The sequence below is a fragment of the Prionailurus bengalensis genome, chromosome D2 (genome assembly GCF_016509475.1).
Source record: "Prionailurus bengalensis isolate Pbe53 chromosome D2, Fcat_Pben_1.1_paternal_pri, whole genome shotgun sequence".
Lineage (NCBI taxonomy): Eukaryota > Metazoa > Chordata > Mammalia > Carnivora > Felidae > Prionailurus > Prionailurus bengalensis.
The window spans coordinates 49627713-49655225 of record NC_057351.1 but is presented as its reverse complement, the minus strand read 5'-3'; the positions used below and the strand labels follow the sequence as shown (position 1 = coordinate 49655225).

The following is a 27513-nucleotide window of genomic DNA, read 5'->3' as shown; positions in this document are numbered from 1 at the left end:
CCCAAGGAGCTCTGACACTTATAACCACAGTCCCAAATCGTATCATCTCTGTGCCCGAGTTTTCTGTGTTCCTCACAGCAATTTTGACAAGCAGATACGATTGTCATATCTGCTCCCACCGAGGTGCAGACAGGCTGGAGGTGGGAAGGGGGAGTTGGAATGACAGCTGGCTTTCTCCTTCCTCTGATCCAGAGCTCATTTCCCTGAGCAAGGTGCCCATGCTCTGCTATGAGAGGGCACCTCTCCCCACCCGCAGCATGCAGCTTTTCTAGGCACCCCTGCTTACCTGTAAAACTAGGAGGGCGATGGCGTGGGGCCAGTGGGTGGGGAACCGGGCCTTCAAGTGCCAGGTGCCTGCACATGTGAGGGCTGGGAAAGGCTGCCTCCCAGGGCTGGGTGACCGGCACTGCTCAGTGGCCCTGTGCCACCCGCAAGCCCCAGTGAGGTGGCCCATCCAACCTCCTTCCCTGGGTCCTGAGCATGGGACTTCCCTCATCTGCTGTGTCTGGCCCTTGTTGCCCCGATTCTGCCACGTGTGAGCAACAGCCCTTCTGGAAGCCACGTTCTCCAGGGAGATTTGATTATGTCCTGGTGGTGCCACCTCGGTAATGCAATCAGGAAGTTTCCTCAAGACTTCAGCTGCTTTGCTGGCAGGCAGGCCTGGCTCCTGGGACATCCACACTGCTCTTCTGCTCACAGCTTCTCTCCAGGCTAGAAGGGACTCAGAAACCCTCCACTGACCACACCAGTGCCCACAGTGGAGGGGAGGGGTGTGTGGCAGGCTCACTGGAATGTCTTGCTGTCACATTCCTCCCTTCTTTGAGTGAGGTCCTTGGCTCTGATTTTATTCAGAATCATTGAGAACCTTCATCTGTTTAGAAAAAGTATTCATCAATGAGGAATCAGCACTTTGGAGAACGTTCCAGAAAACAGCCATTTTCTATTAAGGTTAGGCTCTTAATTGAAAATTTTTCGGGCAGAGGAAATTTGGGGAGAGGCCAGAAATTCTCTCCATTATGGTAATAAGCTGTAATCAGAACCAAGGAGTTGTATTAATTCTCGTGGGTTCTCTCCCCAGGATTGCCTAGAGTGTGTTATCAACAGACCCTGGGAGTTGGGGTGAGGGAACTAATGAGGTCAAATATTCCAGGAAATAGATACAGGCAGGGTAAGGGGTGCATCTTGTTCCTTGGTTGTCCTGCACCCCCTCCAGCCCACTCCAGGCTGCACCCAGGACTGATCTCAGAGGCAACTCAGTGTCAGTTTGAAAACATGGGGACAGGGCCTTCCAGGCAGAGTTTTGGCTGGGTGAGTGGGGGTGTTGGGGACGGTGCATGGTGGCCAGTGGTCAGGGTCTGGAACTGACTTGAGGGCCTGAGTTTCCCAAGTGAGGCAGGGACTATAGTTGAAGGTGAGGATGCTGCAGGAGACTGGTCCCTGTGGGGAGGGCAGGTTTCTCAGGTGGTGGTCAGAAGAACCACTCCCTCCTCTAAGTGCATCCGAGTGGCTAGGTGTGGCTCTTGAGGACACAGGAGGCCTCACCTGTTCCACGCGCCCCCTCCATGTGGGGTCAAGTGTAGTTCCTTCTGAGTTAACCTGGCCTCTTCACTCCTATACCCTCTGGCCAGCACCCTGTGGTTTTTGTGAGTGGAGCTGTCAGCAAGGAGAAGCCCAGCGATGTCAGTTGTCCCTGAGGGGCTTCTTAGAGACTGGGCTCTGGGCCTGGATCTGCCCCCTGGGCTGCGGGTCCCCAGACAGACCTCATGGCTTCAGCAGAATTCTCCATAAACCGACTATGCATAGTACCAGGGCCTTGGATGTGGGGGAGATAATGGCAAGGAGGGTAATGATGACACAGCCACATGGTCATTAATTTCCTCCCCATTCAAGGCCCACCTGCGACTTTCCTCCCTTTCCTATTTAATACTCCTGAGAGCTCCCCACCTGCAATTTGCAGTGGAATGCTTGCTCTTTCTGTGGGTCAGAGTAATCCAGGAAATTAGAAAAAAAATACCGTTAACATGTGTTGAGAGCTACTGTGTGCCAGGAGCTTCACATGCCCTCAAATCCCTAAAATAATCTTGCCAGTTATGCTCCATTGCCCCCTGGCGACACAGGAGGAAATGGGGTTCCAGGAGGCTCGGTGACTGGCACAGGTGCCTTGTCCCAGATGACACAGCCTACTAGAAGTGAGGCTGGGGTTGGAAACAGGTCTTCCTGGGCCCCTGCCCTCCCTCTGCAGGGCTGAGCCAGGTCCTGTCAGCCCCTCTCCCTCCTGCTTGCATACCTGAGTCCTCTGGGCATCTTCAGGCCACATGGCAGCAAGGACTTCTGTGCCTCAGAAGGGACCAGGATCCCTGAGAGGCACACGTCCACCCACCTTCTGGCCCAGGAGCCTGAGTGCCGTTTGCTGCTCTTGTCATTTCATTCCTCCCTTATATTCATGCTTCTCATGGAACAAAAAATAAAGCTGTGTCAGGAAACCAGGGGTGGTAGCCAAGATTGCCATCCATTTCTGACAGCATTCACTTTTAGATTCATTCAGAAAGTGACCTGTCTTGATTACCTTACAGAGTTCCCACAGAAATGTGTCAGCCAACCCGAACTTGACATAGCATTTTGATGAGGCTGGGGTGAGATCAAGTCATACAAAGAATGTTTCTGTATTAGCTGGGAAACCATTGGAAACCTTGAAATGTCTTCAGGACCTTTAAAAGAGCAAACACACAGTAATTTGGAATAGGGCTAGGAATAGGGCTGGAACAGGGCTGGAATAGGGCTAGGAAAACACTGGTCTTTCCCTGCAAATGATTATGGCTTTTTGTCCTGGAAAATGAGAGTTTATATTAGATCCTATTTTCCTTTTCACCTTGGCTTACAGGAAGCTCAGTTTTATGCTTAACTCCAGCCCTACTTTCCTTGGTCTGGTTCTTTGGCACAGGCCCTGGTCCCTTTCCCCTCTTCACCCCGGGACCCTGTTGTTTAACTTTTGTACATATTTCCCATTATTGCTGATTGTGTGACATCCTCTCTAGAGAGAGGTGGAGCATAAAGAGTGAGAAAGCAGTGTCCTGGAAAGGCACTCTGCTGAGGGTGAGTTTCACATGTGGGCTGGCAAGGGGGACATGGGACTGAGGCCTCAGGTGGCAGCTAGGAAGCAAGTGTCAAGGAACATGCACCTACGGTGACATCTCAGCATGTCATATTACATGGATGCTTGAGATAAACAGAAGTGTTGTAAGTGAGCATCAATGCACCTCACAAGTGCAGGAGGGAGAACCCATCTACAGCCCCGTGCCCCTTATTCAGTCTTCGCTGCTTTCATATTTCTGGGATGTCTCGGCGTGCACCTGAGGCAATGTTGAATGTGTCTGTGTTGTGCTTTGCTCGCTGACCTTGCACCGGAAAGAGAAGACTCAAGCTCTTCATGCGCTCATGTCTCACCCTACCGCTTGTTGGGACTCACTTGGATTATCTCTATTGCTTCTCACTGATGAAGATAGTGCCATAGTGAGCCTGTGAATGCATGCAGCTTTTTCCTTCTCTTAAATCATTTCCCTGGGGTCATCTCCCAAATGTGAAGTCACCGCACCAGAATGTGAGCATTTGAATGCAGGTAGTGTGGGGCACTGGCCTGAAGGACCCGGCCAGTTCCCAGGCCACCGGCCCCACATCGCCTGCTCCCATACCCCTAACTTGTCACTGTTGGGTTTGCCATGAAGACATTAATTTGCTACAGGACTGCAGCTATCACTCCATCTGACATTCTTTGGTTTCTCTGTGGTTGAACAGTTTGCTCTATTTTTTGCTCTACTTTTTGTTGTCTCTTTTGTTTGTTTTTGCTTTTTGTGTTTCCTCCTCATGAACTATCTGTTCTACTCATGGCACCTTTATCAGTCAAGGACTTGGTGAGGGAATTGACACTTGAGGGAATTTTTAAATGCAATAGTAGCTCTAAGATTGTTGTGTTTAATATAAATATCTTTCTAGCCTGTTTTCCTTCTTTTAGTTTTTTTTTTTTTTTTTTCTCAGAAGTTCAGATTGTTTCCTAGTCAAGTCATGGTCCTGATTTTGCTGGTGGAAGAGAACCGACTGGTTGTATTTCCTCACCCTGAGTTTGGACACCATCCCAAGAGGCTGCCAGGCCTGGCTGGGAGTGGGCTTTGTGGGCATAGCTTGTGCATTTGAGGCCCGTACCTGGACACTGCGTTGTGTTTTATTCTCACTTGGGCTCCAGAGGCCTGGGAGCTGGGACAAGTCCAACACCTGGACAAGGGTTACTGGCAGGACGCCAGCCTTGGATCTGATAGACCAAGATAGGCGAGCGCCCAACTTAGGCCTTGGAGGTGTCCACAACCTCTCTTTCCCTGGGCTGTGGGGGTCTCCAAGACCCACCCATACCTGAGAAGGGAGGTCCCCAAGGATGTGTTCCTCAGTGACCACATGCTACCCTCTACGCTGGTAAGTGCTTTGTGAGCCCCTAGAGACCTGGTTCTAGGCTGCCCTGGGGTGTGATGGGAGCACTCACTCCGCCCCCTGCAGAGGGTTTTGTGCAGTCAGAGGTAGGGAAGGGGCTGTACCACAGGTGTTCAGCAAGACCCCTCCCAGCTCTTCCCATTCGGCAGACCCTCACATCCAGCATCTCCTCAGCTTCCTGCCCACTGTGCTGTCCCCTTGGGGTGCCTTGGTCACTTGTCAGTCCCGCTGATAATTCACTCCAGAAGCTTTCCCTTGCTTCCTGCTGCAATCAGTTTCCAGACCTCTGCACAGCACTTCCTGGAGGGGCATCCCGAGGACTTCCCAGTAGAGGTGTCCCCACAGGCACAGGCTGGCTATTGCCTGGCCTCCAGAAAGGCACAGTAGGTGGTTGTCAGACTGAATGAGTTTGTTGGCTGGTCAGACCCCAGGCTCTGGCAGACAAGTGAGGATTCCCTCTGGGAACCCCGGGCCTCCTTCAGATGTGAATATGGAGTGTCAGGGTGCTTTAGTGGGGTGGGGTGGGGTGGGAGGGAAGCTGGGAGGTGCTCCCTTCCTGCCTCGTGGCAGAGCCTGGGCAAATCTCGGGAAGGCAGCCAGCCGTCCCCTTGTCTCCGGCCTCCTTTGTGTGTGAGTCACCATCTGGAAGTCGCCTTCATTTGTTTTAATTTAGCAGGACTCAGCTCAGCTTGGGAGCACTGCCACCGGCCTGTCCTTCCTTCCACTGTGTCTTCAGGCTCTGCGAGGAAAGGGGGTGGGGTGCAGAGTGCTTTGCAATAAAGCACTTTCTCCTCATCATCTTTAAAAAATTTTTTCTTAGCAAAAGCAACGGGAGAAATTTACTGGCCTGTCAGAAAAGCCATTGCTCATCAGACTGGAGAAAGGAAAAGCAGAGGTCATCAATTCATGGGCAGTGTCTCAGGAAGGGATTAAATCATTTAGCAACATGTCCTTAAGAAATCATTGAAGCCTCATACTGCCATTTGCTTTCCCTGGACCTTCCCATCAAATACATTTTCCAAATGCAAAGCAAGTCGGATGCTGATGGTCATGTTCCCAGTGGTTCGGAAGGCTGTGCCCGCACCTTTTCTGGTAGAAGACCTGGCCGGCCTGTGTGCGCGGGGCTGTTGGATGACACGCACATGTGTGCCTACGTGTGGCAACAAATAGGTATTTGTGTGATATAGTTATGTAAACACACAGCCATTGTCTAGCTGTGGTGGTTTTCAGCTTTCTTATGTTTGTGTCCTGTTGTGAATTGCCATAAGTTCATTCAGATAAATGGAGGTGGAAAGTGTATTTAAGCCCCCAGCCGCAGGCTGCAAGAAGACTCACTGGAGTTCCCTGGTGTGTGTCACCTCCCCCATGCACAGGGCTCTGCGGTGCCTGGCACAGTCTCATCAGGTGACCGGGCTGGTGTGTCCCTTGAGAGTCAGTGGACCGGCGATTGGGAGCCTTGGCTTTGAAGCTGGCTGGACCTGGGTTCACACTGCAGTTTCCCACTAGCGAGTTGCGTGGCTTCTTCTCTCAAAGCTGTCCTATCTCAGGGCCACCTGAGCCTAGGACGTGCGGTGCATTTGAATTGATAGACGAAGGGTCCTTCTGGTTGTCGATGTGCCTGAGATTCCAGCAGCCTGTCTCACCAAGACACTAGACCAGGCGTGATGCATGAGTGTGGTTAACCAAGATATCATGATGGTTAATTTTATATGTCGACTTGAGTGGGCCACGGGGAACCCAGATTAAACATTATTTCTGGGTGTGTCTGTGAGGGTGCTTCCAGGAGAGATTAGCATTTGAATTGGTAGACTGAGTAAAGCAGATTGCCTTTCCTAGTGTGAGAGGGCCTTATACAGTCAAAGGCCTGACTAGAGCAAAACGTGGAGGGACATGTCTTCTCCTGCCCTTAGACTGGGGCTTACTCCATTGGCTCCCTGATTCTCAGGACTTTGGACTCCAAATAGAACCAGACCACTGACTCTCCTGATGACAGATTGTGGGACTCAGTCTCCGTAATTGCATGAACCAGTTCCTCATAGTAAACCTCTTTTTCATTATTACACCGACTAATATAGATATGAAGGTGGTCAATATAGCCCAGCCAGTCATGGAAACAATCAAAACAAATAGATGAAATATCCCTGTTGGAATTAAATAGAAAAGCTTTCTAAGTACTAATCATTCGCTTTTCATCTAACAAATACTCAATGAACAGGTGCCCTGTTGGGCCCTGGTCCAGGGTTGGAGGGGTGGACCAGCCACCTCTCTGTCCTCATAGGACTTGGTACCTGTGGGATATGCCTGTCAGTTGGTGGGTGAGTAGAGACACGCAGAGGGTGGGCCCTATGTGGACAATGGCAGGGCCATGGCAGTGGGAGCTGTGGACGGACACTCCCCTGGACAGGGCACCGAGGCCAGAGCACAGTGGGCATGGCTCACCTCTCAGAGAGGGGGTCCCAGTGGGAAGGTGGGGGTAGCTAAGCAGTTCCATGGAACCATAGGGGATTAGAGAGCTGCCAGCTCCCAGCAACACACACCTCTCACTGGTCCAGGCAGCCAGAGCTCAGCTTCAGAGTCTTACATCTTTCCATCTTACAGAAGACACTGAGGGCAGAAACCACCCTGGGAAGGGCAGGTGTGCACCGAGGCCCTAACAGGGCCTGGGACTCTGGCCTGGGGACTCTGAGGGCCTGGAGCAACCTGCTCAGCCTGCCATCCCTGCAGTGTCTTCCATGTTCCTCTCCACGTGATAATATCACACTCCACCCCCACCAACCTCAGAGGGCCCAGCCTGTGCTAGGTTCTGCTCCTTTACCTGGCTCCCCCACAGTATTACTTGTGGTCTGCCTTGCCCCAGTGGGTGTTGGGAGTGTGAGCCACACTGAGGGCCAGGTGAGGGATCTTTGGCCTTGGCCAATGGGAAACAGAGACCCCTAGGGCAGCTGTAGTGCTTGGAGATGAGCCCAATGGCCACCTTGATTGGCATCACCTAGGGACTGGCCCACCCTTGGCCCATGATCAACCCCGGGAGGTTCATGGGACAGCTCTTGTTCCTCCTACAAAGCCCCCATGCCTCTTTCACTAGTTAAGTGGTGACCACTGGAGGTGGTCCTTGGGCTGCTGGAAATAGCTGTGAGTGGGCCTGTGGCAGGAACTGAAGGTCAGTGTCCTCTGGGATGGCTGGCGGCATTCTCACGTCAGAGAACAGTGGTGTCTGGAGTTGTGGGACCATGCTTCCTCTCTGCAGGGGACAAGGGGCCCTCTGTACTGACCACAGGCTCCACTCAGGACTGTCCTTGGCTGCGACCAGGGCAAGAGGGAGAGGATGAGGCCCTTTAGATGCAAACCCTATGTCTAGTCCCCCTGTTCTACTTCCCACCAGACTACTTCCTGGAGCTCTGAGTCACTGCGCCCACTGACAAGGCAGGCGGCCCTGTCCTCTGTGTGTCCACCCATGCTCAGGGACTCAGGGCAGACCCTAAGACATTGGGGCTCCTGCCTCAGTCTTCACACCTCCCCAGGCCCTCAGGGGCAGCAGTCGTACTCTATAGCCCAGTCTAAGAGCCTCCTCCAGAGGCATCACCATTGTCCCTTTTCCCACATCACCCTCTTCCTCTCTGTGTGTGTGAGTTGTGTGAACCCAGCACTGATCTTTACCCTGTTCTCTATGGTTCCTCTTCCCTCAAGAGAGACTGAGGGCTGAGGTCAGAGACACACCAGATCCATCTAAGTGCTGCTGCTGCTGTTGCTGCTGCTGCTGCTGCTGCTGCTGCTGCTGCTTCTTCTTCTTCTTCTTCTTCTTCTTCTTCTTCTTCTTCTTCTTCTTCTTCCTTCTTTTTTCTTCCTTCTGATTCCTCCTGCTTCCTTCTTCTTCCTTTTTCTTCCATTAGAGGGGGAGGAGCAGAGGGAGAGGAAGAGAGAGAGAACTTAAGCAAGCTCCACACTCAGCACACAGCCCAACATGGAGCTCGATCCCATGACCAGATCATAACCTGAGCTGAAATCAAGTGTTGGATGTTCAACTGACTAAACCACTCAGGTGCCCCATCTAAGTGCCTCTTAAACAAGCTGTAAGTGAATACCTCCCTGTGCCCACAGGCCAGCTAGATGGGGATGCAGTTAACAATTGTGGTCCCTTCCCCAGGAGCCCAAACTTATGGAGATGAGTGCTGAGTTCTCAGGGATGCAGGAGCACACAGGAGCCTTGCCTCCATGGTGGGGTGGGCACCAAGCTTCCCTGAGTGGGTCCTGGAGCAGGGAGAGCAGGCCTGGAAGGAAAGGGGGCAACAGCTAGCATGAGACCAGGGGACAGGGACATAGTGACCAGCTCATCTTTCTGGCCAGGACTTCTCCACCTTCATCACCAAAGCTTCCTACGGGCCACTAAAGTGTTCCATCCTGGCCCAACTGGGACTGCTGGTCTTCCAAGGAGGAAGTTGTGGGTGTAAGAGGAGAGTTGTGGGTGTAAGTTGTGGGTGTAAGAGGTGTAAGAAGTTGTGGGTGTGAGTCACCCTTGTCTCAAAGGGTGACAAACACACCCAGGAGCCTAGACTTGGCCCTTGTAGGTGGTGTGGAGCCACTGAGAGATTTGATCCAGGGGCCCACAGGGTCAGATTGCACTTCTGAAAGCTCTCGTGGCTGCACTCAAAGATAATGGGCAAGGGAAGTCAGGGGTAAGTCAGGAGGGTTCTGGTGATAGAAGATAGGGTTTTAAGCTGGGCTGCACTGGGGGAGGGGAGGCATGGAGGAGGCAAGACCAGGGACTCAGGACCCAATGGGTGTTGGGTGAGTCAAGGGCCCTGCCTAGAGTCATGGCCTGGGCTTAGGTGTCCAGGGCTGGGTAGATGGGATCCATTCTCCCAGGGGAGCTGAGCAGCTCTGTGTTGGATCCACAGATCAGGAGAGCCATGGCGGGACAACAAATGATAGGGTGTCCTTCAGCTTTGCCAATTCGCTGCTTCATGAGGAGATCAGTATGAACCAGTGGAGACAGTGGATGTAGATATTGGTTTCCCCAGTGGATTCCTTGGGACACAAGGGTGATATGTGGGACATGGCACTGATCTCAGTTAAGTTTGGAAATGCTGAATTTATCTTGCTAGATAAGCCTCCTCTCTGGCTGACCACCCTGAGCTGGACCTCGGCACCGCTCTGGGCTCACAAGAGTCAGGGAGTTAGTGGTAGTCAAGGGATGGGCAGAAAGAGCTGGCATGGGCTCTGCTAAGATGTTGGCCACAATAGGATGAGGAGGCCAAGGTTAGAGAAAAATGGGGGGTTGAGGGAGGGCCAGAGAGGGAGTAGCAGGCCAAAGGGGCACTGAGACCCATATTCCCATGAGGCCCAGCGCCGTCCAAGAGGTAGGGATACAGGCCAGATGATGGGAGCCAGCACAGTGCCCAGCCCCACACCTGCTCCTGGGCCTCACTGGGCTCTCCCTTCTCCTGATCCATCCACCCTCTTCTGTCTCCAATTTCTTCCCTGGCTTATTCTGTGCATTTTCCCCTAACATCTGGTGTGGAACAGAGAGCTCATTAATTTTCATTCTATCTTTTCCTTAACGTAGCACCTAAGGTTATAAATCTCCCTCCAGTGCCATTTTACCTGTATCCCATGAGAGTCAATATCTGTTGCTTCTATTATTGCTTGGCTTATGTCTTTTGTATTTTCCATTATCATTTTTCCTTTGGCCCATGAATTATTTTGGTTTCCAGATGTATCTGGATCTGGGTCCTGTCCTGTGACTGACTTCTAATATTATTGTGTCTTGATGAGAAAGCATGTTCTGTATATTATCTTTGGTATTTGTTGAAGCTTTCTTTGTGGCCAACTACACAGTCAATATTATTATAAACATTCCATCTGTGCTAAGAAAATGTGAATGTGTAACACATTGGTTGCAGAGTTCTGTATCTGCCCAGTATGTCAAACTTAAAAATTGTGCATTTCAGAGGCGCCTGGGTGGCTCAGTCATTTAAGTACCCAACTCTTGATTTCCATTCAGGTTACGATCTCACCATTCATGGGTTTGAACCCCTTGTCTGGCTCTGTGCTGACCCCTGGGAGCCTGCTTGGGATTTTCTCTCTCTCTCTCCCTCTCTCTCTCTGTCCCTACTCTTCTCTCAAAATTAATAAATAAACTTTAGAATTTTTTTAAAAATCTAGCCAGAGAATCTGTTTTTTAGTGATATATTCCAAATTACTTTTACTGTCTTATTTTCTATTTACCATATTTTTTTAGCATTTTTTTTCCTTTGTCCCTAGTGGATTTTCTTATTCTCTTTCCCTTCCCTGCTGGTCTAGAGGTTTTAAGACCTATTTCTATTGTGATTGCACTTCATTTTTTTTGTGATTAGTGGCTTTCAGGCATACAAACTCAAGCACTCCTCAGTTCGTGGAGTGCTCCCCACCCCCTCCTCTGTCTTTCCTGGCCCCCTCCTCACCATCACCAGCGCACACCAGGCCCCCTTCAGTACTGGATGGTGTTGGCATTCATTCCCCTTTCACTCTTGTCTCTAACCCAGCTCCTCGGGTGCCCCAGCCCCTCTCACAGACATGTTTATTTACAACTACTGGGAGATTAAAAAAAATACAAAGTATCATATCAAGTGTATGAACTTTTGTGGTACACATTCTTGGTATTTGGCTGTGGGTCTCATCCTGATTCTTCCCTTTCTCATGGGCACCCGTGTGTCCCCATCGCACCTCCTGTCTGCTCTACTGTCCTGGCCGCGTGTCCCTCGCCCCTGACCTGATGTTGGACTGGACTGAACCTCTCATGCAACCTTGAGTGGTCTGAGGGCACTCTTGCCTCTCTGTAACCACTTTTTACCCCTGAATTCTAACTCTTCTGGGGTTGGTCTGTTTGACACTTGACAAATGCTTCCATGTAAAGTCTTACGTCTTTCATTCTTGGATCTTCTCTGTCAGCATTCCTTCAAATATTTTCTCCCCATTCACTCCTCTTTCTCTTTCCAGGACCTCTGCCTGGTATGGGATGGGGACACTTCTTTTTCTATTTTCCACACCTCTTAACTTTCCCCCTCTGTTTTACCCCCTTATCCCTCCTGATGCTTTCTGGAAGAGTCCCTCAGTGAAATCTTTCAATCCATTTGAACAAGTATATTTTTCTCATCCAACATCTCCAGTTGGTTCACCTTCATAACTACCTTTGAGCTTGTGTTCCCAATATGCTCCCTTAATGACTCTGAGCACTTCAGTTGCTTAAGTTCCTGCTCTGTCCGTCCCATTGGTCTCTCTCCTTTGGCATAGGTAGCTCCCTTTGGGGTCTGTCATAGGGTTCTGGTCTCTCATGCAGGCATGTATGTTTTAGGTCAGGCAGTGGGAGGCGGGGGTTGAAGAAAGTGGAACAAGATAGACTGCAGTTCTACCTACCAGCTGGGTGGGACCTCTGGACCTTTGCACAGGATCTTCTTTCTATCTGAGAGATGCCCCACTTCTCCTGACTTGGCTAATTCCTATCTAGGATTCACATCTCAGTTTGCAGTTTGGAAGCCTTCTCTCACACCTGCTCCCACCTCTGGTAGGACAGGTACCCCTTCTCTGCTGCCATGTGTCCTGGTCTTCCTCCAGTTGTCACACTGGTCATGCTATACTGTGATTATACACACACACACACACACACACACACACACACACACACACACCCCTTTTGCTATAACAACATGTGAAGTAAACATGTGGAAGAATCCGTGCAATGCCAATGTACTGTTTACATAATAATGGTACGGTGAATACCTCTGTACTTGCATCCAGTTTAAGAATAGAATATTTCTGGTAGCTTGGAATAGGCCCTCCCCTCCCAGAGGAAACCACTGTCTCTAGTTTGGTGATAAACATCTTTGCTCTTTTATTAGCATATATAATAAACTTTATATTATTGCAATTTAATTATATGTATTCTTTTGTGATGCTCACTCTCCATGAGTTTTTTTGGAATTTATCTCTGTTAATGCACTTAGCTATCTAGAATTCCTTCATTTTCACTGTTGTGAAATCATATCCCATCATGTCTACATACTACAGTTTATTTATTTAATGTATTGCTGAAGAGCATACAGATTGTTATCCCTTTTTTTCCCTATTGTTAACAGTGCTCCCGTGAACCCTATGGGACACATGGGCAAGAATTTCTCCAGTGGCTGTGTGTATATATGTATTTGAAGGAAATATACATATATCTGTACAGTATATTTAGAGGAGAGAAAGTGCTGGGCCTCAGAGTATGCACAGTTCACCTCTTCTAGGTAATGCCACACTGTGACTCAGTGCTGGGTACCAGCTCAGGCTCCACCAGCAGTGGGTGAGAGTTCCTATTGCTCAACATTACCAACACTGTATTGCCAAACTCACAAACTTCTCTCCATCTGGAGGGTGTGAAATGGTATCTTAATGTGGTTTTAATCTGCATCTCTCTTACCAGTAACACGGTTAAGCATCTTTTCATATTTATTGTTCATTCAGGTTTTCTCTTTTATGGCTTTGTAATGGCCTTCTTAAGTCTTTTGCGCATTTTCCTGTTGGGCGATTTTTCTTTTCTTACTGACTTTTGTGATGAAGATACTTATACCGGCTCATGGGAACCAAGGGTGCCCATCTCTTCCCATCTCTGCGCTTCGCTTCGTGATCTCATGTTGGTGGCTTGAAATTGGTCACACGGGAGTATTTACATCATGAAGGTCAGCAAATGCTACAAATCAGGACTTTCTTGGGTCTGTAGAAGCTGTTAAACACTTTTCAGCACACCACTGCTTATAGGAATTCTTGTTGTATCTAGGCTTTAGCCATTTGTTAATTATATCTGCTACAAATATCTTACCCCACATTGTGGCTTTTAAAAACATTTCCTTTGAGTAAATTTTGATTAACAGAAATTCTTAATTTTAATGTGGTTTCATCTTTAAATTTTTTCCTATATATGTACTATGTTTTGTGTCTTGTTTAAGAAATCTTTCCTATCTTGGAGCACCTGGGTGGCTCAGTCAATTAAGCATCTGACTTTGGATCTCATGGACTATGATCTCATGGTTTATGGGTTTGAGCCCCACATCGGATTCTGTGCTGACAGCTCAGAGCCTGGAGCCTGCTTCAGATTCTGTGTCTCTCTCTCACTCTGCTCCTCCCCAACTCGTGCTCTGTCTCTGTCTCTGTCTCTCTCTCTCAAAAATAAACATTAAAAAAAAAAAGAAATCTTTCCTATCCTGAGGATATTAAGAGATCCTCTCATATTTTCTTCTGAAAGTTTTGGAATTTTGTCTTTTACATGTGAGTCTTCAATATACCTGAATTTGTGTGGGTTGTGGGATAGTGAGTCCAATTTTTTTTTTGAAAGCTGAGATTGCATATTTCTTCACAGACATAGGAGAAGGCCGTGTAATGATAACTGTGCCGAATTGGGTGAGATAAGGCAAATAATCCAATAACTAGATTAGAATCGACCATAGTGAGAAGGTAACCATACATTTTATGATTTTATGTGTGTCATTTGGATGAATTGTCCCAAGACACATACCTACATGATGCCCAATTGTGGTAGATTAACCACAGAAACATGCCCTATTGTTCATGCATACCTATAGCCATTTGCTTCAGAAGAGCCCTCCCAATTGATGCTGGGCTTGGTGCCATGACTTGCTTTGGCCAACAGGGCAGTAGCAGAGGCTTAGAAAAGCACATGTACATTTTTGTTCTTTTCTGGTATTTCTGCCACCACCTTGAGAACAAATCTGGCTTCGCCTGCGTGAAGGACATAATTGACATGTGGTGGAGAGCCAATCATTCCAGCGGAAGCCATCCTAGACCAAACAGTTCCCAGCCAACCCATCGGCTGATCAGCCACAGTCATCCAAGTCCAGCCCAGAGTGCAGAACTGCCCTACCAACCTGTGGACTCATGAGAAATAATCAGTGGTTACTCTTTTAAGCCACTAAGATTGGGGGTAGCTTGTTGCACAGCAGTATATAACTGATATGTTAGTTATTGGAGAGTAGTCCAGATCCTTAAGGTTTTCAATGGCATAGCCTTATTTATTTAGGCTGTAATATTTTTTGAATACCTTCTATGCATGATTCCTTAGGGATGCTCCTATAAAGTTTTGGTCAAATTTTGCCCTGTGTTATAGTTATGTTTTTGTCATCTCCTCCAGGGTTAATATTTCATCTCCTCCAAGGTGCCAAAGTACTCTGTAATTTAAGCATGCTAAGAGCTTAGCAGCACTTTGGAAGAACCAAAATGTAATAGTAATGGTTAATGAAAATATCTTCTAAAATTTGGAAGCCATTTTAAGCTATTAATGTACTACTGAGCAAAGCTTTGGCATTCTTTCTTTGGCTCTGAAATATTTTGTTTTTATCATCTGTTCTTTTATTCCACATTTATTCTTTGACACAAAAATTATTAATAAGGGAGTCTCATTCAGTCTGGCTATCTAATAGTAGTTGAAGAAAGATGGTGCCAGTTTCTGCATTCCATATGGGTCCTCTTGTCCTGTTTTCTATTCTGGTAAAATCATTTACCTGCTCTCTTCCTTTTTCTCTGTACTGCCCACCTACTTGGCGTAGTTCCTCTCTAGAAAGGGCCATGTAGAAGATCCTGGTGGGACTAGAACCCAGTGTTTAAAAATCTTTCCAAAATGAAGGAGGACTCACTCTCTGGATGTGAACTTACCTAAATTCTTTTAAATAGTATAGAATGGAAGTTTTAGATTACTAAGAGACAGAAATGATTAAAAGATTCTTGTTTCCCCTCTAATTAATAATAAGTATAATAATTACCATTTATATCTGCTGACTGTATGCCAGGCACTCTTGTAAGCATTGTGGATATACTGACTCATGTTAATTTTCAAAACAATCCTGGGCCAGCTTAAACAGCTAACAAACTTCACTAAGATCACAAAGCTTGTGAGTGTAATAGGGATTCAGTAACCCAGTTCCAGAGTCTGCAGTCTTAACCAAGACAGTAGTAAGCTATGTTTAGATATCACCTTCACTGTTTAGCCCTGTGTTAAGTGTGAGAGCTAGCTTCAAACATCCAAGCAGCCTGCAATCCCTGATCTGGCTTGACTCACTCGTTTTAGGATTAACACAGATAAATTTATTCGCCACTCACATTCCATCTCTGTATACCCCTCACCTAGAGTCACCAGCTAACATTTTGTCCTACTCCTTTCCTTTTTTTTTTTAATTTTTAAAATTTATTTAGAGAGAGAGTGCACATGAGTGAGGGAGGGGCAGAGAGAGAGAGAGAGAGAGAGAGAGAAAGAGAATCCCAAGCAGGTTCTGCACTGTCAGTGCAGGCCTATGTGGGACTCCAACTCACGAACCATGAATCATGACCTGAGCTGAAACCAAGAGTTGAATGCTTAATCAACTGAGCCACCCAGGCACCCCTGTCCTATTTACTTCCTCCCCCCCCTCTCTTTTTGCTGTACCATTTGAGAATAAGTTGCAGATATCACAATCATTTCTATTTCAACGTCTCTCCTAAAACAAGAATATTCTTAAATATTCTTAAAACAAGAATATTCTTTTATTGTTTCATAAAACCATAACATAATTATCTAATTTAACATGGATTTTTTTTATTTTTGAAGAGTACAGGACAGTTGTTTTGTAGACTGTGTTTTATTTGAGTTTAATGTTCCTTTGTGATTAGATACAGGTTATGCATTTCCTGCAGGAATATTCCAGGAATGATGTTATATCTTTCTTAAGGCATTCATCATGATGCTGGTTTATCCTGTTACTAGTGATATATTAATATCACTTAAGTTGGGGCGCCTGGGTGGCGCAGTCGGTTAAGCGTCCGACTTCAGCCAGGTCACGATCTCGCGGTCCGGGAGTTCGAGCCCCGCGTCGGGCTCTGGGCTGATGGCTCAGAGCTTGGAGCCTGTTTCCGATTCTGTGTCTCCCTCTCTCTCTGCCCCTCCCCCGTTCATGCTCTGTCTCTCTCTGTCCCCAAAAAAAATAAATAAAATAAAATAAACGTTGAAAAAAAAATCACTTAAGTCAATATCAAGGTAGTGTCTGCCAGATTTTTCTATTTTAGTAAAGGAATTTTTCCCCTTTAAAATTAATAAGTAATCTGCATAAATAATCTATTCATCATTAACTTACATCTATTTGTTTTAACATCCATTGGTATTTCTTGCCTGAATCAATAATTACAATGACGGTTACAAAATGGTGGTTTTTAACTCTGCATCATTCCCTGTAAAGAGCTATGTTCATTCATTCATTCATTTTATTACTTACACTAACACTATGATACCATGTATTCTATTTTTATTTGCTGTTTTATAATTCATTGCTGTCATTATTTGTTTTCATGCTGAGATCATCTCAGATTTGGCCAGACCTCAGATTTGGGGACCTCTTCAATCTGGATATTGTGTCCTTTGTCATGCCCTTATCAGTTTTCCAGCACTTCCTTCTAACATAGCACAATGTTTCTTTTTTTTTTTTAATTTTTTTTTAATGTTTATTTATTTTTGAGACAGAGACAGAGTGTGAGTGGGGGAGGGGCAGAGAGAGAGGGAGACACAGAATCTGAAACAGGCTCCAGGCTCTGAGCTGTCAGCACAGAGCCCAACGTGGGGCTCGAACCTAAGAACCGCGAGATCATGACCTGAGCCCAAGTCAGACGCTTAACCGACTGAGCCACCCAGGCCCCCCCATAGCACAATGTTTCTAGCACAGCACAACATTCTATACTCATAAGGTACTTTTTATATTCCAGTCTTGGATTTAGCCATTTTGTCAAGAAATCTTGATTCAATTGAGTGGGGGAATGGCATTTAGAAACCAAGATCCAGGCTCTAGTTATACTCATTGGTCTTGGAGTATCATGCTTCAAGATCCTTTATGCAAACAGGGGTAGGAAATACATGGGTTTGTTTGTTTGTTTCTTTCTTTAAAATAGGAGTCTATCTGAATACCTTTATTCAAATCCAATGTCACAGGATTCTTCTTGCCTCATCCCATATTTTTATTTCATTCTCTCCCAAAAAGTAATATACTTACTCATTTGCTCAATCCTATAATACATATGTAAGCAGTTTCAGAGTTTCTTCTCTAAAGAAACTTTACAATTTATTTGCAAATAATCTCCTATTTAAAATTTCTTCTACTTTAGTGATTTTTCTTACCTTGTTATTTCTTTATTTATGTCATCCTTCCTCCTGTTTTTTAAAAATATTTTAGCAACATAATTAGAATTTCAATTTATTAATTAGTCCTACTATTTTTCTGTTTTCAGTCTCAATAATTTTTGCTTTTTATTTTATTATCTTAATCTTTATGTTTATGTTTGGTGACTTCGTTGTTCATTTTTAGCTTGATGAGTTACAGTTTATTCACTGCTTTTAATTCTTTCAGGTTATGAATTTTTCTTCCACAATGCTTTAAGGAAAAGCTTTCTATTATCTTTATTTTTTAGGCATTCTATTTTATTTGATTTTATTTTTCCTTTCATCTAAGAGTAGCTTAATGGAAAGTTTTTAAATTGTCAGAGTGAAAGGCTTTTTAAAAATATACTATTAATTTCTAACTTTTATAGCAAATTGATAAGAAATATTGGTTTTCACCTCGTAGTGATGCTTTCCTTATGAACAAGCATGTGATCAATTGTTGTGAATGTTTGATATGCACTTCAGACGGTCTGTTCTCCATTACCAAAGTGTAATAGTCATATATCCATATTTGCCTTATCAATTATGTTGCTTAGATATTCTTTGTTCCTAGTCATTTTTTGTCCACTTGATCTCTTTTGTATGTTAAAGTCTCCTACTGTTGGTATTTTTCTATTTCTCCTTAAAAAATTATCATTTTGTGGGGCGCCTGGGTGGCGCAGTCGGTTAAGCGTCCGACTTCAGCCAGGTCACGATCTCGCGGTCCGTGAGTTCGAGCCCCGCGTCGGGCTCTGGGCTGATGGCTCAGAGCCTGGAGCCTGTTTCTGATTCTGTGTCTCCCTCTCTCTCTCTGCCCCTCCCCCGTTCATGCTCTGTCTCTCTCTGTCCCAAAAATAAATAAACGTTGAAAAAAGATTAAAAAAAAAAATTATCATTTTGGGGCGCCTGGGTGGCGCAGTTGGTTAAGCGTCCGACTTCAGCCAGGTCACGATCTCGCGGTCCGTGAGTTCGAGCCCCGCGTCGGGCTCTGGGCTGATGGCTCGGAGCCTGGAGCCTGTTTCCGATTCTGTGTCTCCCTCTCTCTCTGCCCCTCCCCTGTTCATGCTCTGTCTCTCTCTGTCCCAAAAATAAATAAAAGTTGAAAAAATTATCATTTTGATGAACATCAATTAATCAACCTTTGCCTATGGTTTGTGACTTGAGATTTTGTTTAAGAAGTCCTTTCCCAAACAAATCAAAACTACAATGAGATACCACCTCACATCTGTCAGAATGGCTAACATTAACAACTCAGGCAACAACAGATGTTGGTGAGGATGCAGAGAAAGAGGATCTCTTTTGCACAGCTGGTGGGAATGCAAACTGGTGCAGCCACTCTGGAAAACAGTATGGAGGTTCCTCAAAAAATTAAAAATAGAACTACCCTACGACCCAGCATTTGCACTACTAGGTGTTTATCCAAGGGATACAGGTGTGCTGTTTCAAAGGGACACGTGCACCCCCATGTTTATAGCAGCACTATTGACAATAGCCAAAGCATGGAAAGAGCCCAAATGTCCATCAACTGAAGAATGGATTAAGAAGATGTGGTATAGGGGCACCTGGTGGCTCAGTTGGTTGTGTCCAACTTTGGCGCAGGTCATGATCTTGCAGTTCATGGGTTCAAGCCCTGCATCAGGCTCTGTGATGACAGCTTAGAGCCTGGAACCTGTTTCAGATTTTGTGTCTCCCTCTCTCTCTGCTCCTCCCCCACTAGCACTCTGTCTCTCAAAAATGAATAAACATTAAAAAAAAATTTAAAAAGATGAGGTATATATATACATTTACATATATATGCATATATATACATATATATACAAATATATATACATATATACATATATATACACACACACACAATGGAGTATTACTTGGCAATCAAAAAGAATGAAATCTTTTCATTTGCAACAACATGGATGGAACTAGAGGTATTATGCTAAGCAAAATTAGTCAGAGAAAGACAAATATCATATGACTTCACTCATATGTGGAATTTAAAATACAAAACAGATGAACATAAGGGAAGGGAAGCAAAAATAATATACACACAAAGAGGGGGACAAAACATAAGAGACTCAAATATAGAGAACAAACTGAAGTTTACTGGAGGGGTTGCGGGTGGGGGAATGGGCTAAATGGGCAAGAGGCATTAAGGAGGACCCTTGTGATGAGCACTGGGTGTTACATGTAGGGGATGAATCACTGGATTCTACTGCTGAACTCATTATTGCACTATATGCTAACTAACTTGGATGTAAATTAAAAAAAAAAAAAAGAAGTTCTTTCCCATTGGGACGCCTGGGTGGCTCAGTCAGTTAAATGTCCAATTTCAGCTCAGGTCATGGTCTCATGGTTCGTGAGTTTGAGCCCTGCATCAGGCTCTGTACTGACAAGTGTGGAGCCTGGAGCCAGCTTCGGATTCTGTGTCTCCCTCTCTCTCTGCCTCTCCTCCACTTGTACTCTGTCTCTCTCTCTCTCAAAAATAAACATTAAATTTTTTTTTAAAAAAGAAGTCCTTTCCCATCATTAGGTCATAAACATAACCCTTTATGTTTTATTTTGTTGACTTCAGAGTTTAACATTTTACAATTTGTCTATTATCCATCTGGATTTCATCTTTGTAGATTGTGTTAAGCAGTAATTCAATTTTATCATTTCAATTTGATCATTTCCATAACAGTTTTCCCAACACCCTCTGCTAAACTGAAATTGTTTATTTAAATTTCTATATATATATAGGCTTACCTCTGAGATTTCTATTCTGTTCCCTTGGCCTATTTGTCTGCTCCTGCATCAGTATTACAGTATATATCTTTGTAGTGTTGCTTACTATCTACTTAGTAAAACAAGTTACATTTTATTGCTCTTTTAAAAACTTATCTGGGGGCGCCTGGGTGGCTCAGTCAGTTAAGAGTCTGACTTCGGCCCAGGTCATGATCTCACAGTTCATGAGTTCGAGCCCCACGTCGGGCTCTGTGCTGACAGCTCAGAGCCCAGAGCCTGCTTCAGATTCTGTGTCTCCCTCTCCCTCTCTGCCCCTTCCCAGCTCATGCTCGCACTCTGTCTCTGTCAAAAATAAATAAACTTAAAAAAATTAAAAATAAAATTAAATAAAAACTTATCTTATTCCTATCCCTTTACTCTTTCATATAAATTTTACATTGTTTATCCAAGTTCTAAAAAAAAAAAATGTAACTACATTTATTGGGACTGTATTGAATTTGTACCTTGGCAGAGAAGTGACATTTTGAAAATTAATATTGTCTCAGCCAAGAGCTTGAAGTATCCTTCCATTTTTCAGATCATCTTGTCTTTTGATAGAGTTGTTAAGAAATTCTCCTCTGTCTCTCTTTCTCTCTCTCTATATGACAGAATATATATATATATATCTTAATTTCTAGTCATATACTTCTTACTTCTCTTTATTTCCTTATATTCTAAAACAGGAACTTCATCCTTTTCTTATCACTGATATTAAAGAGATGGGGCACCTGGGTGGCTCAGTCAGCTGAGTGACCAACTCTTGATTTTGGCTCAGGTCATGATCTCAGGGTCATGGGACTGAGCCCCGCATCTGGTTCTGCACTGAGCTTGGAGCCTGCTTAAGATTCTTTCTCTCTCTCTCTCCCCCTCTACCCCTCTCCCCCACTCACATTCTCTCTCTCTCTCTAAAATATAAATAAATAAATAAATAAATAAATAAATAAATAAATAAATGATATTAAAGAGAATGCATGAAGTTTGATGTTTGCTGCAGGATTTTAATATGTAATCTTTATCAAGTTAATGAAATTCCATTATACTTGTAGGTTAAACAGTGTTTTTTTTTAAATTTATAAGTGTTGAACTTTATCAAATGCTTTTCTGCATCAATCTAAAAAATCCCATCATATTTCTCTTTCAATTTATTAAATATTAAGTTATGTTGGAAGATTTTACAATGTTAAGCCATCCTTGCATTCTTGCAAAGGACTTTATAGGTTATGTTGCTTATTTTTTTATAATATATTACTAGATTTGACTATTTAATTTAGGTTCATAATAAAATGTCTTTTTTCAAAAATGTCTTTATAATTAACTTTTTTAGGGTTGTTCTTAACTAGTTTTGGCATCAAAATCATGTTTACCTCACAGAATTAACCAGGGAACTTTATTTCTTTGAATATGTTTTAGAACAACTTGTATAACTTGAACATGTGTATATGATTTGAAAATTTTATAGTTTTTACCTTTGAAACCATTTTGGCCCAGATTTATTTGTTTTTTGAGGTGGGGATGGGGGTAGAAGGGAGAATTTTAACTACCAATTCAATTTTGTTAATGTTTTCTGGTTTATTATTCATATTCTCATGAAACTTTGGTTTTCTATATTTTTATGGAATTTTATTAATTTCACTTACAGTTTCAGATTTTTTCCACATACAATCAAGTACTCCTTTATTGTTTTAAAAATATCAGGGTGTCTGGTTCGCGTAGTTGGTTGAAGTCCGACTCTTGATCTCGGCTCAGGTCATGATCTCAGGGTCACAGGATCGAACCCCACGTCAGGCTCTGCACAGAGCATGGAGCCTGTTTGGGATCCTCTCTCTCTCCCTCTCCCCCTCTCCTCAGTTTGCATGCTCTCTCTCTCTCTCTCTTTCTCAAATAAAAATATATATTCACAGTTCACAAGTGAAAGTAAGAGTTAAGTGGAAGAAGTAAGAAGTTATTACCTCTTTTTGTTCTCTATTTTCTCTCATGTTTTGCTTTTATACTTATCTTTTTTTCTTGATGAGTATTATTTTTTATAATAATTCCATTTTTGCTTTTGTTAATTGTCATTGTTTTATTTGATCGATCTCTGTCCTAAGAGTTACAGTTTTATTCTGTCCTGTTCAGTTTTGTTTTTTGGTTTTTTTATGTTGCTGGTTTTTTTTTTTTTGGCTTTACTTTGTTGCTCTTTTTCCAGTTTCTTAAATTGAGCACTTAGCTTATATGTTCTTAATCTTATGTTTTAAAAAATGCATTTTAAATCATAGTTTTCCCTCTGAAAAATGCTGTTTTTAACAAATTGTGTTTTCATTATCATTTAAGTTTAAGTATTTCCCTAATTTCCTTTTTAAACCAGGGTCTCTTTGGTAATATATTATTTACTTCCCAAATATGTGGCATTAAGGAAAATTCTCTTTTATGTTGCTTACAGTTGCACTGTATCATGTTTAGGAAACACGTTCTGTGTGAAATTCATCCTTCGGACTTTATGGAGGCTTTATGTCTTTGTGCCTGGTCAGTTTTTGTACATGTCCCACGTGTGCTCCACGTCAATGTGTATCATCTGTTTCTTGGGTTTAGGTAGAGTTCTCCATATATCTTTTTTTTTTTTTTTTTTTTTTTTTTTAAATTTTTTTTTTCAACGTTTATTTATTTTTTTTGGGACAGAGAGAGACAGAGCATGAACGGGGGAGGGGCAGAGAGAGAGGGAGACACAGAATCGGAAACAGGCTCCAGGCTCTGAGCCATCAGCCCAGAGCCTGACGCGGGGCTCGAACTCATGGACCGCGAGATCGTGACCTGGCTGAAGTCGGACGCTTAACCGACTGCGCCACCCAGGCGCCCCTCCATATATCTTTTTAGTACGGTGTTCAGATCTTGGTATCTGCTTATTTTATTTTGTCTGCTCGATTTATCAGTGTCTGAAATGGTATGTTAAAATATCCTAGCATAATTATTGATTCGTGCATTTATCTGTAATTTTGTCCATTGTTGCTTTATATATTTTGATGCTATAATGGTGGGGACACATCTTCATGATTGTAATATGTACATTTAATTTTTTCCTTTAAGTAGTTTATAACATCTGTATTTTTTTCCTAGTATTTTATCCTGAATTCTGTCTTGTGAGATACTATATTTCATTGTTTCTAAGTCAGGTATCTTTCCACACTTTAACATCTCTAAATTGAGTTGCTTCTTACACTTGCTGTCAGAGAGGCAGCAGATGTGACCTAGTTGTCATTGTCAGTGCTTATATGAACACAATGATAGCTGTTCTTTTCGTCATTACTTCAAATGAATTACGTGCTTTGTCGGCACTATATGTGTTTAGTTTAATTGCTGTTTAAAATGTTTTCAAAAGCTTATGTTATGATTTGGCACTGAAATGAAAAGTGTTAATATGAAAGTTTAATAATATAATACAGAAAGACATGGAAATAGAGCAAAGAGCATACATTTGCTATTAAGAAAACAATGATTTGCTGTTGGAGAAATGACTGCAATTCTAGATTTTCATGCAAAGCAATAATCAATGCTTTATGAAACCAAGAACTGAAGTTACCCCCACATAGATGGAGGTATATCACTTTTGTTTCTAAGATTCATGCCGAACGAATGCCTGTCACACCAAGTGCTCCAACCAGAGGGAAGACAGTTTTTCCACATCCCCCTGGAATGGATGAAAGAAAATTAAAAACAGCAGGAAGCTGTTATGCCTATTGGTATGTCATGAGAACTATAGTCAAGGTGTCCAATGGAACCGTATAATATAATTATATGTGATTATTATATATAATCATGTAACATTGTCTTTTGTGGCTAGCTTCTTTTGCCTATCGTAATGTTTTCAAGGTCAGTCATGTTACACCGTGTATCCATACTTCATTTTTTATTGCCAAATGATATTCCATTGAACAGCCATACCACATTTTGTGTATCCATTTACTAGTTGATAGACATTTAGGTCATTTCCCCTTTTTGGCTACTATGAATAATGCTACTATGAACCTTCATGTACAAGTTTTTGTGTAGACATATGTTTTTAATTCTCTCAGGTATTTAGAGGTTCTGGAACCATTTCTAATGTGTATATGTGTGTGTTTGGGAGGGGTGGTTTCCCATATCACCAAGCAATTTTTGGACTCCAGATAAGTATCTTAAAATTCAATTCAATTCTCACGCTATCTACCCAGAGATAGCATCACATTCTATAAGTTAAGCACTCAGTCCTGCCTGCAACACTGCCCCCTCCTCCACCCCACTTCAGCTGCCAATCACCAGTCCAGGTTGTCACCTGGGCTTTGGACCGATTGGCTATAGATTGAAGGTTCCAGTGACCCCTCCTTGTGTTCAATTAATTTTCTGGAGTGGCTCACAGAGCTCAGAGAAACATTTTATTTACTGAATCACCAGTTTCTTAAAAAAGGCTATAACTTGGGAAATATATTTAAAATATATTTAAATTAAATTCACCAGGTAAATCTTTATGATTCTTTAAATTTTCTGTCTCTGGTTATTTCTCCCTTATTATTTATTCTTATGGTATTTTTTAAAATTTTCTTTAAGTGACTAAACACATTTACTTTAAAAAGAATTATGCAATAAAACTAACTTTTTTATCCTTTTGGCATATAAGTCTATGAACTGTAACAGATAGATAGATTGATCAATCTGTGTAAACACTACCATAATCAGGATACAGAATATTCTATGATCTTAAAGAACAAAACTCTCATGCTATTTGTACTCTCCCCCTATTCCCAGCCCCTGTCAATCACTGATCTGTTCTCTATCACTACGATTTTATCTTTTAGAAAATTACATGTTAAAATAAGCATACAGTATATAACCTTTTGAGACCATCTACTTTTACTAATCACAATGCCATTGAGATTCATCCAATTTGTTCCAAGTATCAATATTTTTTTCCATGTTATCGCTCAGTAATATTCTATTTTATGGATGTACCACATTCACCCATTGGGGAACATTTGTGATATTTTTGGTACCTGCTAGGGTACCTGTATACAGGTGTTGGGGTGAACTTAAGTTTTCTTTTTTCTAGGATAAATTCCCAAAAGTAGGGTTGCTGAGTCATATAGTAAGTATACATGTAGCTTTTTTTAAAAATTGAAATACAGTTGACATACAATGTTACATTCATCTCAGGTGTACATCCTAGCGATTTGTCAAGTCTGTAAGTTATGCTATGCTCACCACAAGTGTAGCTACCATCTGTCACCATACAACACTATTACAATACCATGGACTATATTCCCTATGCTGCGCCCTTTAATACAGTGACTTATCCATTCCATAACCGGAAGCCTGTGACTTATCCATTCCATAACCAGAAGCCTGTGACTACCACACCCCTTCACTCCTCTTTGCCCATCCTTCCCTGTTGGGCAATGATCAGTTTGTCCTTTATTTATGGGTCTGTTTCTGCTTTTTGTTTGTTTATCCGCTTGTTTTTGTTTCTTAGATTCCACATATAAGTGAAATCATGTGGTATTTGTCTTTGTCTGACTTATTTATTTAGTATAACACTCTAGGTATAACTTTTTAAGAAAATGCTAAACCATGTTCTAGGTTGCTATACCATTTTGCATTCACATCTGAACTACAACCAAACACTTCTAAGCACTGTTTTCCAAGGTGATACCATGAGACATGTCTAAACACTGCATGAGAAGATGAGCATAGAGTCTCCTCTGTGAAGCCCTGTGTTTAGAAGTGTGTGGTTCTTATAGTTCATTCTCCTGTGAGACATGTTTTAAAAATATCCTTAAGAGAACTAAGTATATGAGTGCATGATTTTATTTATTTACATTTGCCCGGTACATTTGTCCATCTTTTGGTGCTTCTCTTGTATTCTGTGTTGATTTGGGTTTCATTTTGTGATTTATTCTGAAAACCTTTTCTAAAAACAGATGGGAGGACTCATTTGCAATTATCTGTAGGCCAGATATATTAAGTTAGAGCTCCATCTCAAATCCTTTTTCTCTTTCAAATTCTTTTTAGCTCTTTAAGTGTGTGTCATTTTGGTTGCCTGTCTCGTTTCTAACTTCCATGTCCCTTTATAGTATGTTTTATTCATGTCTATACTTTCTTTTATTCACTTTAGTATTCTCCTATCTTGTATTTCTGCTTTGTGATCTTCCTTCATGTATGTTGTTGCTTTATAAAGTTTTGTTTTGTTTTTTTTAATTCATAGAAAGATGTTTTGTTATTGACAATTTTATGGCAACATTTTTTAGATGAGTATTCTTTCCTGTTAAGTTTTGCTGATCTTACTCACTTTTCCCCATTTTTGTCTTTGTATTGACGGCATGCCAGCAGTTTTTTACCTCATGTCCTGAGTTGGATTTTCATTGACAATTTCTGGGAACTGCCAGTCTCACTCTTCGGATGTTTTTATACTGTTTCCTCCTTTGTTCTTGTACATTGCCTCCTGCTCATGCTCCCTCCCTTCTACACCTTGTGTGGGTCTGGTTATAAGTCTATCACTCCTAGTATGTCCCTTACCCATAGGAAAGGAGATTTTGTTATTGTCTCCTGAGATCTGCTGGAAATGACTCTTCTCCAGTTTCAGCTTCTCCCGCATCGTCCCATGTGGTTCCTGAGTAAAAGTCAGTTTATTTTAATTGTCCTTACACTGTTCTGCTGCCGAACTTTGGGGGCAAATAAGCGGGGGCCTGCTGGGAACAGGACTCCTGAAATGACAAATATGTCTGGAAGGCTTGGTCCAAAGCCATTTTTGCTGGCTATAAGCGGGGTCTCCGGAACAAAAGGGAGCACACAGCTCTTAAAATTGAAGGTGTTTATGCTCGAGATGAAACTGAATTCTATCTAGGCAAGAGATGTGCTTATGTGTACAAAGCAAAGAACAACACAGTGACTCCTGGTGGCAAACCGAATAAAACTAGAGTAATCTGGGGAAAAGTAACTCGTGCTCATGGAAACAGTGGCATGGTTCGTGCCAAATTCCGAAGCAACCTTCCTGCTAAAGCCATTGGTCACAGAATCCGTGTGATGCTGTACCCCTCAAGGATTTAAACTAACTGAAAAGTAAATAAATAAAGGTGTAGATTTGT

At 43.2% G+C, this 27513-nt stretch overlaps 1 protein-coding gene across 1 annotated transcript; it reads left to right on the top strand.

Moving 5' to 3' along the window:
• Nucleotides 1-305: 305 nt before the first annotated feature.
• LOC122492623 (60S ribosomal protein L35a-like) lies at nucleotides 306-27513 on the top strand. Its single transcript, XM_043596114.1, has 2 exons — nucleotides 306-440; nucleotides 27158-27513. Exons 1-2 carry the CDS (start codon nucleotides 306-308, stop codon nucleotides 27473-27475), a joined length of 453 nt encoding a protein of 150 aa, XP_043452049.1. The 3' UTR covers nucleotides 27476-27513.

Coding starts and splice junctions, on each gene's coding strand:
- LOC122492623 (XM_043596114.1), top strand. CDS start 306: ATGGCGTGGGGCCAGTGGGTGGGGAACCGGGCCTTCAAGTGCCAGGTG. Junction 441..27,157: donor TGTGCCACCCGCAAGCCCCA/GTGAGGTGGCCC, acceptor TATGTCTGGAAG/GCTTGGTCCAAAGCCATTTT.